At 45.2% G+C, this 18,701-nt stretch overlaps 2 protein-coding genes across 4 annotated transcripts in view; one reads left to right on the top strand and one right to left on the bottom strand.

Moving 5' to 3' along the window:
* The first annotated feature begins 678 nt into the window (after positions 1-678).
* On the top strand, positions 679-13,647 carry CFAP126 (cilia and flagella associated protein 126). 2 transcript variants are annotated; one of them, XM_075563973.1, is made up of 6 exons: positions 679-1,024; positions 2,447-2,552; positions 11,500-11,562; positions 11,730-11,810; positions 12,443-12,619; positions 13,208-13,647. In XM_075563973.1, the coding sequence occupies exons 2-6, from the start codon at positions 2,463-2,465 to the stop codon at positions 13,523-13,525; spliced, it is 729 nt and encodes a 242-aa protein (XP_075420088.1). In that variant the 5' UTR covers positions 679-1,024; positions 2,447-2,462; the 3' UTR covers positions 13,526-13,647. The 2 variants fall into 2 exon arrangements, with proteins under 2 accessions (XP_075420088.1, XP_075420081.1); XM_075563966.1 differs by having other exon boundaries at positions 2,309-2,552.
* A 1,514-nt stretch (positions 13,648-15,161) lies between these two features.
* Positions 15,162-18,701, bottom strand: part of SDHC (succinate dehydrogenase complex subunit C) — a 49,141-nt gene continuing 45,601 nt past the window's right edge. For both annotated transcript variants that reach the window (XM_075563985.1, XM_075563994.1), the window contains one exon: positions 15,162-16,053. In XM_075563985.1, coding sequence (XP_075420100.1) covers positions 15,949-16,053 — 105 coding nt within the window. In that variant the 3' untranslated portion in view covers positions 15,162-15,948. The remainder of the gene's footprint in view (positions 16,054-18,701) is intronic.

Genomic DNA, 18,701 nt, shown 5'->3' with positions numbered 1-18,701 from the left:
AGTGCAATCTTCACCGAAGCAGGCCTCCCGGCCTTTCTTCCATGGAGATTCTAGGGGAGTTCCAACCTCCAGTTTTTCTAGTAGAAGAGCACCAAGACTTTTGCATTTCCTCGGGACGTACGAAAAATAGGCATGTCCCGTAAATCATTCGCCACACTGTGCACACTGGGATTTAGCCCTCGTACTCCCAGGGCATCCAGGCAGCACCTATTTGTCCCTTCCTGCTTTCAGGCTCAACCGATCGTCCAGACCCAGGACTAGCCCTGCCTGGCCCCAGCGCGCGGTGGAGCAGAGCCCGGGGTGGAGGTCCGCCAAAGACCGCGCACTTCCGGGATGCCCAGTCGGAAGCACAGCGGCCGACTTCACTCACCGAACACCCCCCCCCACCACCCCCCGCCGCCCGAGGTTTACAAATGCCGGGCAGCAGGTCTACGGTCTGGGGAAAAACGAATCAGGTGCTCACAAAACCTGAAAGGTGCCGAGGTCATGACTTTCGACAGCGCAGCCCAGGGGCTGGCGGACGGGCTGAGCTAGTTGCCCCGCCCACTTCGGGTCGCCTTCTAAACCCCTCCTGCGCCTGCGCCGCGCCTGCCCCTCAGACTGGCCCCGCCCTACGCCCCGCCCCTCGCTTTTAGCATCGCCCGCGCCCCGCCCCTCGCCTGCCCCTCCCAGTCGGCTCTTCCGGGAACCAGCGCCTAAGTCCCGAGAGCCCCCGAGAAGGGCTGGGCGGGGCGGGGCTGAGCAGTCTCGGGCGGTCGGGCAGCGACGGAAGCCGTCCGCTCTGCCCGAGGTCGGGAAGCGGAGCGAAGCTGCCGCTGTCAAGGGGAGAGCGCGCCGCCTCGCGAGCATCCGGCTCTACCCAGAGCGCGAACAGGCCCGCCGATGCCCGTCCCTCCGGGAGTGGCGTTCCTGATCGACCCGGACACCTTAGACTCGCTCCGGTTCCAGCCTGGTCGCGTTCACTCCAGCTGCTCCCACATCTTCACCCCAAGCCTCAATCCCAATAAGTGTACTATTTTAAAAGGTTCTGTGAACAGATGAACCAAGAATTCTGTGTTTAACAAGTAAACAGTTCACCTTAGATTTTAGAATCTTTAGTTTGTTAATGTGAACTAACATTTGTTTCAGATACGGAGCAAGTTTAAGACATTTTTAGATAATTGTTTGGAGAGCTCCTTGGGAGTCTCCCTCTTGTGGTCTAGCGGCTGGGCTTTGGTCTTTTCGCAGCCATGACTTGGGTTTGACTCCTGGTTAGGGAAGCTGGGTACTTTTATTTTTTTAATTATTTTTGGGGGGTGACTTTTATATATATTTTAAATGGGTCGGTTTCCTCCACCCCCAACCGCTCTAGTGGGAGAAAGGTGAGTGCACACCTCCTTGTTCTTTCTGTACAGCACGGAGACCCTATGAAGTAAGTCTCTCTTCTAAAGGGTATCTATGAATTGAAACTGACCCTTCAGTAGTGGATTTTTTGAGACTCGGAGTCATTAGTTTTTTCGGAGTCCTGGTGGAGCTGTCAGTAAAGCACCGAAGTGCTCTCAGTGGGAGAAAGATGAGGTTGTCTGCTCCCATAAAATTTTACAGTGCCTCGGGAGCTCTATATAGGGTCACCATGCGTTGGAATTGACATGATGGCAGTGGATTGGTTTTGTGTGCTGCTTTAAATCAATATTTTACAAGTGAAGACAAAGATGCAGTCATATCTGAACTTCCAATCGAGTGACAGAGGCAGATCCAAACCAAGATTATTTATACTGATTGTTCATAAACTCCTTTCTAAATAGGAGCATTGCTTGGACCAGTGGAGCACATAGAACCACTGTACTGTGAACCAGGCATCAGGAAACAAGGGCAGCTCAGCTGTCTGGAGTAGTGAGGCCCCAGAAGTTGCCTCTTTTCTCTGCTCCGTTGGTCTTAGCTCCATTTTCACCTAGATGCCATTTGAAAAGGGTCATGAGAGTGTTTGTTCCAGTTATCTATTGCTGAGTATCAAACCAACCCAAACCTTATGGTATAAAACAACAACATTTGTTATGCTTATGCATTCGGTGCATAGAATTTGAAGGGGTACAGTACAGAGTTTATTGTTCCCAAATCTCTGGGCCTTCAGCTGAGAAGATTGGATACTGCCAGTGATTTGATGGCTGGGGCAAGAGCCAACTAGAATCACTCACATGCCGTTAGGTGGGTTGGTGGGATCTCAGCTGGGGCTTCTCACAGCAGGTTGCTGGGTTCCAAGCTAGAGTATCCCAAGAGAACCAAGTGAAGCTGTATCACCTTTCATGACTCCGTATCTCACTCACTCTAGTTATAGGTCTATCCAAATTCAAGGGGGACAGAACACAGACTCCGTGTTTCAGCGGAAGGAATGTCAACATCACATTTAAAAAGAGCACGTGGCATGGACTGTCTTGCTATAACCCTTTTGAAAATATAATCTTCCCAGAGCAAGGAGAGGAGCCATGAAAGAACAAGGACCAGAAGCCAAAGGCCTGAGTCAAGCTGAAAACATTACGGTCTTAGTCACTTATTTCTGTATGCACAAGTCAAAAGTAAGTGGCTTAAAATCACAATTTATTATTTCTCATGGTTCTGCGATATTACTGGAACTCAGTTGGGTTGTTCTGGTTGGGAGCTTGCCTTCGGCCTCTCTCCACATCACCTTTATCTTTAGCAGTGAAGACTTCTTACATGGTGACTTACTTCTGAGAGGACGGGTTTCAAGCAAAGATGGCAGAGATTTTTTTAATTAAAGACTTTTATTGGGGGCACCTACGTTTTCTTATCACAATCCATATATTCATACATGTGTCAAGCGCATTTGTACATATGTTGCCATCATCGTTTTCAATGCATTTTCTTTCTACTTGAGCCCTTGGTTTCAGCTCTCCATCTTTCCCCCTCCCTCCCTAGAGATTTCTTAAGGCTCAACCACATCCCACAGGTGAAGAGGGAATATGTCCAGGTCATGTGGCAAAGGTGCTTATAGGATAGGAGAAATTGTTGTAGTCATCTTTGGGAAGTATAATCACCTCTACTATTTAAAGAAGAAGCTTAGATTGTCTTTAATTGGACCATTAAATTTTTCCCTACCCCCACAAAAAAAATTCCCTATCATGCAAGATAGAGGCTTACCAACAAGGTTAGAGTCTTTATAAGTTACATTTCCCTCTGCACGTCTAAGTACAATGAGTAAACTGAGAATCACTACATCTATTCGTGTGTCAGTGTTCACTACTAGAGTGTTAATAAAACTGGGAAACCCATTTGGATCAGAATGGGAAAAAGAATGTTGGTTGTACAGTTAAAGCTTTTGTCCACTCACCTAGAGAGCATGAGTCTTCGCTGTGACTTCACATATTTCCTAAGATAGGCCTAATGATCATTTGAGACCTGTAAGGTTAACTCACTGGCTCTGCATTTCCCATCCTGGTTCAGTCTATAATCATCCCTTCCCTAACCTACTTCAGAAGACTCAACCATTTCTGTATATCCATAGATGTCATCTTCCAATCTATTAATTGTTTATTTATCTTTAAGATACATATTCAAATACCTAATCAAGAATATTTCTTTCTCCACTAACCTGTCAGTTAGTCCTACCATGGTGGCTTTTGTGATGCTGGAAGATATGCTACTGAATTAGAGCTTCTAGGCCAAGAACATATTAGGGAGAAGAGCTAGACATGCACATCTGCGCGATTAACCACTGAAAACCTTATGACTAGCAGTGGAACACTGTCTGCTAAAGTACCTACCAGAAGAGAAGTCCCTCAGGTGGGAGGTCTTAACATGTGACGAGAAGAGCTACCGCCTCAAAGTACAGTCCACCTTAGTGATCTAGGTGGAAAAAGCTGTTAGAATTTTCATTGCTTAAAATTAGGACAGTTGCAAACACCCATTAATGATTGGAACATGGATGCACCAAGTATGAATTGGGGAAATTAGAAATTAAAAAGTGAAATAGAATGCAGTTGTGAACTACAATGGTCTTGTATTGACCATTTTGAATCGGATAATCATGCAGTTTACTGAGGCAGGACTTTCTAAGGTCATCTTTTCCCTAGCAGTTGGTAGTGACAGCCTGGCACTATTCAGTTCTGGTCTCACGGGAGTGGCTACTGAGTTTGCACAGCTTTTGTCCAGTGGACTATTGTTTCCCATGTCTTTTGATTTTCCTCTCTCTTCCTTCCTCCAGCTGGAGGTCAATAGTAGCACCTTAGCTGGCTGCTCACAAGCTTTTAAGAGCCCATTGCTGCTCAACAAAGTAGCATGTAGAACATTCTGAACTATGTCATGCCCATTGACCTGGGTATCCTCTGAGACGATGGACTCTCTCTCTCTATATATATATTATAACAAAATCATAGAGAATAAGGAGAGATAGAAGAGAGATTGAAATAATGGAGTCAGACGCATTTCATGGTAGTGTTAGGTAGCTTAGCCTAGGGACTGGGATGTCCATTAACGCATGCCCAGGAGAGCCAGCATAGGACAAAGCTGGATTTTCCCGCCGGTGGGCACGGATGGGCGTTAAACCTGGATCAGCCCACCTGGGCCAGGTGATTGCAATTCAGCCAATGGGACCGACCTGGGGTCTTTCACCACGACTCCCCAGGGAATCCTTGAAAAGGCAGGAACCGAGAGGGAGAGGGGTCTTGTATAGGAGGAAAACTTGGGAGAGAGATCCTTGTGTGACCCTGAGAAGTCTCTGCCAGGCTGCATGGTCGAAAGGAATCTTATGGGTGCCGTGTAAAACCTGAAGCTTCTTTTAACTCTCATTAAATTCACTTGGAGCCAAGGACTGAGGTTTAAATCTAGCGCGCAGAGAGGGACCTTACAGTAGCATGCTCACCTCAGCCCCCTTGGTGGTCCACGTGGAGATGGGAGACTGGAGGGCAGGAGAGGGGGCGGGGAAGGAGGATAAGGAGAAAGGGAACTAGGGAGCGAGGACAGAGGGAGAGGAAGGGGGAAGAGCTGAGGGGAGATGAGAGGGAACCAGGGGGGGATCTTTATTGCTAACCAAGGCTTATATATCTTTGGGGGGCGTACAAGCCCACTAATTACAGGTAAAGACATATGTCACAGGAAGGAGTTGCACTATAGGTTATACAGCAATGAGAGGGGGACAGTCTAGGGATATACATGCAATAGGAAGGAGGTGGATTGAGGGCAGACATGTGACAAGGTAGGCAGGTCCTGGACTCGGGATGGCAGCCTAACTTTGAATGTCACTTAACAGGTTTGACCTGTTCTCTGGCTCTCCATGGAAACCATTATCAGTAGGGTGTGAAACCACCTACAGGGACCAGACTGATGGCTGGAAGCCTTCAGGGAGAAGTAGTCCATTGCCCTTAACAGCAGGGAGTGGTCTCCACCTGTGGTGGGCCAGGGCAGATGTCTCTAAGCATCTGACCTCCCACCATATGCTGGCAAACAGCCTCTAATGTTTGGCATATCTTTGGGGGAGACAAAGCTGGGGGAAAGGCTTTTTCATAATCCCACAATGGAGCATCACTGTTGCAGGATTCTGTATATAGCAGTATCTCCCAGTGTTCCCCGTGCCTCTATCATGTTGTTGCCAGCCTTCCTTATTGTGCATTGCTTTCCTCTTCACGGAATTAACTCCTGTCTCCATGCTAGCCAGTAACTCCTCTCTCCCTCCCATCCCTGGTAACCATCTAAGAATCTTTTAGTGTAAAAAACTTTCCTTGACTTTTTACAGTAGTGGTCTCATACAATATTTGTCCTTTTGTGATTGACTAATTTTATCAGCATTAATGTCTTCTAGGTTCACCCTTACTGTGAGGTGTTTCACAGATTCATTCATGACTTTTTAACATTGCACAATATTTCATTGGGTGTGGGATACAGAAAGGTTTTTCCCCAGGTTGTCTGTGTATAGGTGAAACTGAGGTACAGGGAGGAAGACAGACATAACTGACAGGCCAAGGGAGAGCAGAAACAGAAATAGTTTTATTTAGGGGGTGGGGGGAGTTCTGTGAGCTAGGCCAACAGGTCAGGGAAGTCGTGCTCAGCAGCTGGGGACGAGGGTTTTTTTTGTTTGTTTATTTATTTATTTTTTGGGGGGACGAGGGTTTTTAAAGGGATGGGTGATGAGGAATGTATGGCAATTAGCATATGGGGTCAGGAAACTCTGAGAATTGCTTGTCCACTTGTGGTTTTCTTCCAACCAGGAACATCTGGTTTCACTGGTTATCTTCTCTGGCGCCGTCTACTGCTGACCTTTGGGATGTGCAGGGAAGCACGTGCAGGGCCCAGACCTGCTTCAGCTTAGTCCAAACACGGCTGCCTAGTTTGGACCTGGCTCAAACAATCTGCTGCTTGCTACCACTTGGTGGGCAGTCAGCTGCTTAGAAGTTTTCTCCCTGAAGGCATCAGGTACCCACAGCAATCAGACTGTTGTGGGTCCCACAGTAGGTGGGCTCACTCCCTGCTGGATAAGGAGAGTGGATTGTTTTCCTGAAGGAGAGCTCAGAATAAGTCAAGCCAGCTCAAGGATGACCAAGGTTAGGCTGCCATCTTGAATCTAGGATCCGCCCATCTTGTCACATGTGTACCTTCTCCTCCCTATTGCGTGTATACCCCAAGATCGTCCTCCTTCCATCGCTGTATTATCTATGGTACAACCCCTTCCTGTGATCAGGGGAGCTTGCATGCCGCTAAGTGTATCTAAGCCTTGGTTAGAAATATATTCTCCTTCCCCTCTCCTCCTTTCATCTCCCACCTCCATGTGGACCACCAAGAGGGGCTGAGATGACCATGCTACCATGTGTCTGACTCCTTTATCTTTTCTCCTACGTCTCCTATTCTCTATGACTTCACTATAATCTTTTTTATTTTTACTATAATCTCTATATACTATCACTGTATAATTGCGCCTACAGATATCCACAATTGCCAGAGGCTGGATACTCTTAACAATTGCGGTATACGTAGAAGTTTATCTATTCTTCCATTGTGTGTGACACAAAAAGCCTGTTCCCCAGCTCAACTCCCCCAAACATATGTTAGACCTAGGACACTACTTGCAATTAGTGGTAAATGATTAATTATCTCTGAACACTCCAGCCATCCAGAGCAAACAGACACCATTGTTTCTCCCACAATAGGTAGGGCTCTCTCCCTGCTGTTAGGGACAGTGGATTCCTTCCACTGAAAGCTTAGGCTAAATAAAGTCTCCAGCTCTAGGGCCATCAAGGATAGGCTGCCATCCTGAATCTAGAATCCTCCCATCTTGTCACATGTATACTCTTTAATCCCTCTTCTATAGCATGTGTAAACCTAGATTGTCCCCCTCCCAAATCTGTACTTATAGTACAACCCTTTCCTGTGATGTACGTCTTACCTGTAATTAGGGGGCTTGCATACCCCCAAAGGTATATAAGCCTTGGTTAGATATAGAGTTCTCCCCCCCCACCATTGCCTGCTCCCTTCTTCCCTCTCGCCAACTCTCTCCTTCCCTCCACTCCCATTTTCACATGGACCACCAAGCGGGGCTGAGGTGAGCATGCGACTATGAAATGTGTCTGACTCCATTATTCCAATCTCTCTTCTCTTACTATGAGGTTACTATAATACTTATCGCTGTACAATTGTGTCTACCGGACCATGATGATTTGTTAGGGGCTGGCTCCCGACAGTTGTGCATATATCTTTTATTGTCATGGCTGTTATTTCTTTAGGACATATGCCAAGTAGAATTGCTGGGTCATAAGGTATTTCTATTTCCAACCTGGTAAGGAAGCGTCACACCACACTGGTTGCACATCTTACCCACTAGTAGTGTGATTTCCAGCTTCTACACCCTTGCCACCATTTGTTTTCTGGTGTGTTTTATTAATTTTGCTATTAATGTGGGACAAAGTTATATCTGATTTGTTATTTTGATTTGCATCTCTCTATTGGATTAGGCACTTGGCTACTAATAGAAAGGTTAGTGGCTCAATCCCAGCAGTTGCTTCTTGGGAGAAAGATGAGGCTATCTATTCCTATAAAGATTTTAGTCAACTCTGAGTCAGCATTGACTTGATGGCAGTGAATAAGTAATGACTATTGAGTACCCATGTCCCTTTTAACTTGTTTGGGGTTTTTTTGCTCAAGGATGAAATTGAAATAGTGTACCTTTGTACATCTGTGTATTGATTTGTCAAGATGAGAGTGTATTTATTTATGACAAAAAAAGATTGTTGAAATTGTTCATAGAAGACCTATATTCTAAGTTTATCCCCAATATTAACTTGCTTTGGTCTTAGGCAAATCATTAAAGATCACAATATCTCAAGTATTTTTAATATCTCAAGTTTTAATATTATCCAAGTGAAATAAAAATTTCAGTCTCTTAAAGTAGTTGAAATAAGCAGGGGAAAAAGCAATAATGCATATGACAATGCAAAGCTTCACAAAATGTGACTGATCAAATTCAAGGTGCTCTGTGAAAAGAATCCAGCGGTCAAGGAATGAGGGAATGCTGAATATTAGTGTCCTCTTCCACCCTTGATGAGTGTTCAATGAAGTGAGGGAGTTAAACATGGAGAAGTCCTATGAAAAGAACCAGCTTCATGAATTATTTTTTTAAACCAAAATTAACTAAGAACTAGAGATTCACGTTTTCAGGGCCTGGCTTTGAGGAGCAACCCGATTTGGGGGTTTCTCAGACTACCTTGGTTTGTAACTCCTCTGCACTTCACTAGCTCAAAGACCTGGGGCCTGGTGCTCTTCGTGCCATCGAACTTCGGACTCACGGTAATCCCAAGTGTGCAGACTAGCACTGTTCCATAGGGGTTTCAAGGCCTGCGTTCAATGCACTGTTAGGTTAGTTCTAGTGTAGGGATGGGGAATGTCCCTTAACGCATGCCCAGAGAGCCAAGCTTGGGAACAAGGAGTGGTGCACTGCACATGCTCAGAGGTTCAGGTTTCCTGCTGGTAGGCATGGGTGGGCGCTAAACCTGGATTGGCCCACCTAGGCCAGGGGAATTCAATTCAGCCAATGGGGTCGCGTCTGCCACACCTCCCCAGTGGAATCCTTGAAAAGGCAGACTAGTCTGGGGGAGAACTTGAGAGAGAACTTGGCGTGTGGCTGAGCAGCCTCCGCCAGGCTGTATGGTCGGGAGGAGTCCAATGGGTGCCGTGTAAAACTGAAACTTCTCTCATAAAACTCACTTGGATCACGAACCAGGCTTCGGCGTGCATTCTTTCTCACGCGGAGCCAAGGACGGAGGTACAGCTCTATCTCCAGAGAGATCTAACAGTACCAGGCCTTCAGCTAGTAGCCAGGTGGTGAACTCCGCCATCTGCTGGGACTTGTTTAGTCAGGTTGCTGTCCCAGGTCACTGGCTTGTGTCCACGTGGTAAAGAACTGCCCTAATAGGGTTTTCCAGCCATAATTTTATGAGGGGAAAATCATCTCCAAGCAACTGGATGAGTTCAAACCCCCAGCCTCCTGCTGTTGTACTGCCAGGGCCCCTTCAGCCAGTTGCTCTTTGTATACTTCAGGGTTCTTGTATGCAGAAAGTACTATTGTTAGTCCCATTTTACAAGGCAGTTGCAAAAATAAAACACTTTAATGGCTGGGGAAAAAATAACAAAAACATCACTATAGCGACAGCTAGGGTTTGTTCCCCCCCCCCGCCCCCCCCCCACACAGCTAGGTTTTTTTAAAAAGATAATTACAACTCTGTGAGCAAGGAAAGGATGAAATTTGCAATGGTTTGAGGTGTATTTTGAGGAAGGGGCTTTTAAATAGGTTCATGCAGATGCAACCCCCTGCTAAGAATGTGCACTTCCACCCCTAATGTACTGATTTCCACCTGGGTATTTGGTTAAAATGTAGCTTCTAATTCAGATTATCTGGGGAAGAGAGATGAATTCTTGGCAGGGAGCCATGCAGGAATGCGCCAATTCCAACCCCTGGCTTCACCACACTTCCCAAGGGTCCCTAAAGCCTTCAGGGTCCCAGGGTTCCTTAAGGCCTCCAAAGACAACTCGGGAGTTCTTAGGTACCGGTTAAGTTGTGCTAGACAAAGAAAAAAGGCTGCAATTTAGCTAATTTTCTTATTTTTATTGTCCCCTCTAAAATGACAATGAACCTAAGTCTCAGGGGATGAGGGTGGAGACAGTGTCAACTAAGTAGAAGAGAAAGAAAGGCAGCCCTTGCTGATTGGGTGGTAGTGCTGGATTGGTTGCCTTCTGAGGTTGCCAGGTAACAAGGGTAAACAGAAGGAGCAGGACCATGGCTACTAACTACAGCGCTAATCAGGTAAGTCCTCAATATCCAAGTCTGCCTTCCAGACCTACCCGTGGCTGGCCCTGCCCACAGGACTGTGATCACTGAATGGGGTGAGGTAGTATTTTAGCTACTCCGAGTAGGGAGGTCACAGGCTAGCAAGACATCTCTGGGTTGAGGCTGTGGGGTTTAGCCTAGAGGTCAGTAAAGTGCTTTCTGTCAAAGGCCAGAGAAGTAAGTATTTTAGGTTGTACAGGCCAAGTGACAAAGCCAGATATAATGCAGTTTTAACAAAATTCACACAGTAATTTTTCAGTGATGGCCCACAAAGGGACTAGTACTAGTTACAAGGGATAGTATGCAATGGTTTACTGCTGTCACTATCCATGCCTGCAGATAACTGACTTTGTATTTTGGAAGAAAAAGTCGTTGGACAGTCCTGGTACTGCTGTGTAAGAGCCACTAACAATGCCTTGCTTTCGGCTTAAATCGCTCTTCTGCTAAAACCAGGATTTTAGTTCTTGCCATCACTAGACCAGTTTAAAAAGCAGCCTTTCTGTGTACTACGAGCAATTGTGCACAAAGTAGAGAAATAACCAATTAATGTGACAATCTTTTTCTAATAAAAATTTGTTTAAAGTTAAAAAAAGTTAGTGTTCCCTTTCATCAGACTGATTGTAAATATTCACCCATAAAAAAAACATGTTCAGTTATGGGCTATCTGAAAATCAGTAGTAGCATGGAATTAGTCCATAAGCCAGTTTGCTAACCCACCATTGCAATTAAATGTGAGCCACAAATGTAATTTACAATTTTCTAGTAGCCACACAAAAAGAAATGAAAATAGGGTAATGAATGTACAAATGTGCTTTACACAATTGATAGATGTATGGATTGTGATAAGAGTTATATGAGCTCCTAATAAAATGATGGAAAAAAAGAAAATAATGTATTTAATCCCATATTATTTAACAAGTAATCAATAGTTGTAAAAGTATACATTAGATGCTTGTTTTCTCCCCTTGGTTATTAAATCTTCATAATCTAGTACATATTTTACACCTAGAGAGAACCTCTTTCAGACTAGTGATACTTCAAGTACTCAATTGTCACGTGTCTAGCATCCACTACACTAGACAGTGTACTTCTAAGACCATATAAATGACATCTTTCTCCAGTGAGTTGAAGCCTTGCGTGTTTGGTCCTCACCTGGGCTTGGGGCCTGATCCTCACAGGGTTCTCTCTCTCCACAGTATGAAAAAGCATTCTCTTCCAAGTATTTGCAGAACTGGTCTCCCAGCAAGTCAACAAAAGAGGTATTCCGTGCACCCACAAGGCCAATTCCTTATTCTTTATTATGTCTTCTGGTAACTTCCGGGGACAGAACGCCTTTTCTCTTCCCTGGTTTAATTCAAGCCTCTTGGGTCCTTCCTCCCACGTGTTCATTCTATTTTCATAAGTACTACTCTCATCTCTACCCCAGAGCATCTCTTCCCATGAAGGCTATACTCAGATCATCGCCGATGATCGAGGTCACCTGTTACCTTCCGTGCCCCGCTCCAAGGTGAGATGCCCACCCCCATTTCTATCACAAAGGGGTCGACTTGCGATTGCTCACAACCATTGCATGGAAAATAGAAATTCATTCTATTTTGCATTGGAGAATGCATGCTCCAGATTCTGACCAGTTTATCAGGAAAGAGTTGTGCCTAACACTAGAAATCCTTGAACTGACGAAAAAGAACCTGTAAAAAAAATTGTCTTCAGATATTTATGCAGTAGATAATTGACCAAAGTAAGTTTAAGGATAGTGTTTAAGCAAGCAGAGACAGGGGATAAAAACATTCTCCAAAAATAAATAAAAAACAAACTCACTGCCATCAAGTCAATACTGACTCACAGCCATGAGACCATAACTGTTTATGGGATAAGAAAGCCCATCTTCCTCCCAAGAAGCCTGCTGGTAAGTTTGGACAGCCGTTCAGATCACAGCCCAACATGTAACCACTAGACCACCAGGCTCCTCGTCAAGAAATTGGAAGAACCTAAATGAAAGGGGGTGGGGGTGGTGACAGGGGATTCATTCAGTCTTCTCCTATTACAATGCATTTCCCAAGGAAAGGCTAGAAATCAGATGACTTGAGGCCCTACCAGGTCAGATACTGGGAGTCAGAAGCCTTGTCTTTTTCCTTCTAGGCAAGTCCTTGGGGTTCCTTCATGGGCACCTGGCAAATGCCTCTGAAGATACCTCCTGCTCGGGTGACTCTGACCTCCCGTACCATGGCTAGTGCTGCCTCCCTCACCAAATGGATCCAGAACAATCCGGATTTGCTGAAGGCCTCCAATGGACTCTGTCCTGAAATCTTGGGCAAGGTATCTATAGTGCTCTCACCTAATCCCAAACCCTACTGTCTCAGTGTTTTTCAATCTTAAAATGGTCTAGTTATACCACCACTACACCAGCAGGGGGCACCTCTAACCAACTCTATCATCTCTATTTTGAAGCCCGAGGAACACTTTACCCAGGGAGAAAATGCTCTCACCGGAAGTAGTTTGTGTTCTGTCAAGCTGCGTGTGACTTGTAGTGGCCCTGAATGTCAGATATGTCAGGGTAGTGATGTCCACAAGATTTCCTAGGCTGTGATCTTCATGGGAGTCGACTGCTAGGTTTTCTCTCTCGGAAGAGATTGTGGGTTCAAGCTAATGAACTTTCAGTTAACAGTTGGGTGCTTAACAACTGTACCACCAGGACTCCCCTGGCCTCTGTTCCCTGCTCCCTCCTCTCACTTAACAGGGCTCCTTATGAAACATTTAGGCAGATCAGACTGAACTCTTTTTATCTGAAACCTGAGCTTTTGCCCATGGTTTGGTGAGAAAGTAAGTTATAATTCCAAGCTGGACTGGGAATATGGGCTTGACGAGAAACATAACTGTCTCTCTCTTCCACTCCACCCATGGCAGCCTCATGATCCAGAAGGTCAGAAGAAACTGGGGAAGAAGACCATGACAAAGACTGTGCAACAAGCACCAAACACAACCATAATCCCAAACTCCCCAGCCACAAGCGGCAATTCCCCGGAGCATCTGCAAAGCCCACACCCGTCTGCAGGTCACACTCCAGCTCTCCAAAATCCACCTGCCACGCCCAACAGCTCCCCTGGGAGCCCGTGTTCACTGGAACGCTGGCAAGGTCCCACTCTCACCGAGAGCCCCAAATGCAAACCTGGGGCTCCAGGGATTCTAGGCAATGCTGAGAAAGAAAATGTATCTAAAGATTGAGTAGAGTAAGCAAGACCATACCTCTCACCCCACCCTACCCCACATCCCCAGGTCAGGAATGTGGAGGAATAGGGTCATTGTGGGACGAGAGCAAAGGAAATTTAGAAAATAAACATTGTTGAATCTTCTACTGCTCTGGATTTTCTCTTTCTTTTATGGCTGTCACTTATAATCCATCCTTGGAAGGTTTGGGGTTAACAGAATAAGGAAGATCATGATCATGGATGGTTCAGGGTTTTTGCAAGGATGGACTGTCATTCTGTACTCCTGAAATGCTCACAAAGATGCTGCTCAGAATCACAGCAAAAGGGCAGAACCTCCAAGAACATGCCTCCCTCCACTTCCCTCCATTCTGGGCTTGGCCTCTAGTTGTGGAAAGGAAAGATCCCCGACTTCTAGGCCAGGGCTCCTCAAACTTTTTAAACAGGGCCAGTTCACTGTCCCTCAGACACATTGGAGGGCCAGACTAGTTAAAAAAAAAACTATGAACAAATTCCGATGCACACTGTACGTATCTTATTTTGAAGTGAAAAAACAAATGGGACCAATACACCTAGCAGGTTGGATAAATGACCTCGGCGGGCCACATATGGCCCATGGGCCATAGTTTGAGGACCCCTGTTCTAGGCTATCTGTACCCAACCCCAGTGAAGGGAAGTGACCTTGGAGGAGAACATGCACACGACAACTTCAGAGTCAGAAGTACAATGGTCTAGCTGAGAAGTGTATCTGGAGAGGATGGAAAAGAGAAGGTGGAGGAAACCAAAGTAGAAGACAGTATTCCAGAAGTGTGTAGATGAACAGAAAAGTGGATGAAGGAAGATGGCGGTCAGTGTAAGACAAGAACAAAATCTATCTATCTATCTAAATTATCAAGGGTTCATGAGGGAGGGAGGTTAAAAAAAACAAGGAGCTGATACCGAGGGCTCAAGTAGAAAGACTGTTCAGACAGCAGAAAGGCCCTATCTTAGCTGAAGTAGGGCCATCCGTGACAGTTGGTCCCAGCTACAGTCATTGTTACCTCTCTCCAACCTAGGGTGGCTTCACCTGGATGGCCAACAAATCAGAGTGACAGGTTAAGATGGATCTGTCAACCAGGTTCCAAAGACTAGCAAAATAGTACTCCTAGCAAGCAAGTTAGGGGCTCTGAAGTTTGGCCAATATGAATTATAAACTTAACAAAATTTCTTATTCAATTTTTGCCAGGTTTTCAACCATCCTTCCTTTCGTATCTCTACTCTCCTTTCTACATACACAACCGCTACCTTTTACCTCCGCTGGTCCCCTGCCTCCCTTATAGAACCGTAATTGCTGAACAAGACCATGTGGCTGCTCATTGTCGTCAATGAGGTTTTGGAGTCTATAATAAATAACCCAATGCTCTCCACATTCTTAACTTCCTTTTTTGTACTCCTTCTCTGGGCTTCTATGTGATATTTGATTCTCTGGCTACTTATACTTGATTCCTTGAAAATGATTGAGTGGTCAGTTGCAGGACAAACTCTTCCTTCTGGGAAAGGTCAGACTGGGGATGGGGTGTAAATACCTGAGGCCAGAGGGAGGGGAGGAAACTGACACCCCACCCCACCCCACCCGGCAATCACCGATTTCCTGTTTCTCTAGATTTCAAGGAGAGTCAAAGACAAAGTGAGCATTTTAATTCCGTTTCAGAAAGAAGTGTCACATGACCTTGGATTAGAAAACATAACATAAAGAAGTTTGTTTCCTGGAAATGCAAAGAATAGAAAAACAAGAAAACTCTTTTAATAAGTTCAATGACAATGTTTGGTGGATCTTCCTCTTGCATCAAAGGCTGTATGCCTTCTCCCCCAATGCACCTGCTCCCAGAGCCAACTCACCCTCCCAATCTCCCTCTAGCTGGGACTGGCTAATTCCCTCCCCCTCCTCCCCTCCCCCCACCCACCCCCTCTTCTTTCAGTCACAGTGTGTGGGCACTAAAGACCCTGGGTTCTGACCAATGAACAGAATTGTCCTTTAAGTCAGCAACCCACAGGCAGTGGCACCCAAAGCCCTACCCCCAGCTCCTAGGGTGGAGGCCACAGAGCTGGCATTGTTTCCACCGTCTCAGGAAGAAGGAGCCAGAAGCTGACCCTCAGCACAAATCACAGCTCAATGTGGAGGGAGAGTCAAGGTCCCCAGGCCCAGAGCAGGCTGTGAGCTGAGGGCAGGAAACAGGAGTTGTTGCTGCCACTCTGTCTTTAGAAACTAGGGGGAAATGGCACACCTTTCCATTACTCTGGTTTCACAAAGTTCCCCACTATTACTGAGATCTGAAGGGATTTGCAAGCACAAAAGAGTTTCATCAAATCAGGAGACGTTTGCTGTGGCTGGAGACAGGAATAACAACAAGGAAGACAGATGTATGTAATGATTTATGGGAAGCTGTTGGGACTGTCAACTTCTCACATGGCCGCCAGTCCCAGCGAGGATAGCACCGTGAGAACCAAGACAACTACTCCAGACTGGTAGAGCTGGGGGATCTTCAGGCCTTTCCCCAGGTCCCACATCTGTGAAAAAGCAAAAAAGAGAGAACGAATTTCAGCAATTGGAGGCCTGGTCACACTCATAGCTCCTTCTTCAGAAAGGAATTCCACTTGTTAGACAGTTAATTCTTTTCAGCATAATTTGGAGAAAAACACATCTACCCTTGTCTCAGCATCACCCCTCTCAAAGCCCAGAGACCCTACCACTCACTACTCCAGTGACTACAAAGGTATACTGAGCTCCTACTTACAAAAGCTCCCACACTAAATAGATCCAACTATTCTCTAGGACAACATACCCATAGCAGTTTCCCAAAGTACAGTCCTCCAAATCTTGTTCCTTCGGATGATGAAAGGCATTAAATGAGGGGGAGAATTTCTGTGGTCAAATAACTTAGTAAGAAATCTCAAATAATCTAATTTATTAAGAAAACATTTCCGATTAGGACCCAGTAGATAGAACATTCATGAAACGGCACGATTCATCATATTATATGTGCTGCATTCTATATTTTCTCTTATTTAACTGTGGTTAGCTATGCACTTTTATACCCACTGGTTCAGCAAAACCCACGAATTTAAACACACTTTTCTAGACTCTGATGTGCCAGAATGTTTTCATGGTTGTAAAAATATACATAACACATTTGCCAATCCAACATTTTTCAGGTATACTATTTAGCGTAATCAATTGCATTCATATGCAAGCACCGCCCTTAATAACTGCCAAATTGGCCATGCCCTAGGGATACTAACACCTAGTATAGGTCACAATAAAATCCCCTACTGCATAACTTAGGCCTTCAAGTTCCATATCTTCCGTACACATGGTCACCTTAACACATACTCAACACCCCTAATCTGATGGTAAAAGTGATAGTCACTTTAAGAAGATACCCTCATTTCATCACCCAATAACTTCTACCTAGGTCAGATTAGGACTCAAGCAGATTACACAAAGAGCTGCATTGCTTATGTAGATAGGTGCTGCACAGAACACAAGGTCTTACTGGGTGGTGGGGATAGAAGGGACACGCTCTAGAATGCCATGGACCCTGTCACTTCCTACTACATGAATCCTACATTGGACCCCCTCTTTAGATCTTCAAAAAGGCAACTATCAAGCGCCCAGTGCTAGTACTTGACAGAGAGAAAAATAAAAAATAAAAAAAGATGTAAAGGTTTGTGAAAAGATGTTAGTCTCCTCATTTCTCTCTACAAAGGTTACAATTATGAGCAGAAGCCCGCAAGGCAAATTTTAGGTTGAGTTCTGGGGTTTTGTAAAAGCCCCCTACCAAAGAAAAAGGGAAAAAAAAGCCCCCTACTCTTCTTGAGACAAAAGCAAATCGTTGGCAAGTCCTCTCCTGAGTCAAGATGCTAACACAGGAAGCTAGCTGATCAGCTGATTTCATGAGAATGCTTTGTTGTGTGGAATAAGAAGTCACTAATGGAAATGCCCTCCCTCTCTAACTTCTCCCCCTCCGGGAAGTGAAAATCACTTTAAATTAAACTGAACACTGCCCTAGGGAAGAGTTGATAGATACAGTTAATTTAATGGGTTGTTTAGCCTCTCATTTTCTTGATTCCATTAAACTGTCTATTGGACCAGACTGAAATTTAGAAAACACGAGTCTCTAGGCTGTTTTAGAAGTTACAAAAAGTCAAACTGTGGCAAAATTACCCAATTTCTGTTAAAGTTGGCCCAATTTCTCAAATAACTTAAAACACACACACACACATTTTAAGTCTAATATCCTGATAACAAAAATTAATATCTTTAATCAGAGGAAGCCCTCTGGTGTTGCCAAGAATGTTCGACTGAAAGCAGCAACAATGTTTTATCAAGCTCATGCCTGAATGCCTAGGGTCTAGAACAGTGCCTCACATATTACAGGTAGTCATTAACATTTGCACTACAAATATGTCTTCTATTCTAGGGGCTCTTTTAGTAATATCCTTTTAACTGGAAGAGTTTATTGTGGGAAACAACCGGGAAGAGAGTGTATGGCCAGACAAATTCTCTATGTCCATACATTAAGGAGTATGGGAGGCTAGTTCCCCTGTGAGGGGGTTGGAGATGCATTCCAGTCACATTCTCCTATGTAAAAGTGATTCCCCAAGTTGTCCCATCCCATTCCACTTATGCCCTTGCCCCCAATAATGCCAAGTTGAAGGTGCTACTGGCAAGCATATGGTTGCTACTACATAGGCTTGAAAGTCAACTGCTTGAAGGCTTACTTGCCTGAAGATTGTCTGCCCTTGAGAGCAATCAGACCCTATTGTCTGGCTGACCCTAAGTACATACAGTCCATTCCCTTCTGAGAAGGATCACAGATTGTTCTCTTGGAGAAGAGCTCAGAGGCATTTAAAGTCAAGCCAGCTCAGGGATACCGAAGGTTAGGCTGCCATCTCCACCCATCTCGTTTCCAGTTATATGTATGCCACTAGGGTCTCCCCTTCCTATTGCGTGTATACCCCTAGCTCATCCCCCTCATGTAACATGTATGCCTCTAATACAACTCCCTCCTGTTAAGTAATGTGCTTACCATGGCTTGCATGGCTGATATTATATAAGCTCGTGAGAGAATACATTACTGCCTCATTCTGCTTCCGGTAGCCATTGAAGGTAAGCTCTTGCAGGCCTTGTCTCATGTCTCTCTAATTTACCCCTT

This window comes from Tenrec ecaudatus, chromosome 1 (assembly GCF_050624435.1).
Source record: "Tenrec ecaudatus isolate mTenEca1 chromosome 1, mTenEca1.hap1, whole genome shotgun sequence".
NCBI lineage: Eukaryota > Metazoa > Chordata > Mammalia > Afrosoricida > Tenrecidae > Tenrec > Tenrec ecaudatus.
The sequence above is the reverse complement of the archived record's forward strand: the minus strand, read 5'-3'. Positions and strand labels throughout refer to the sequence as shown.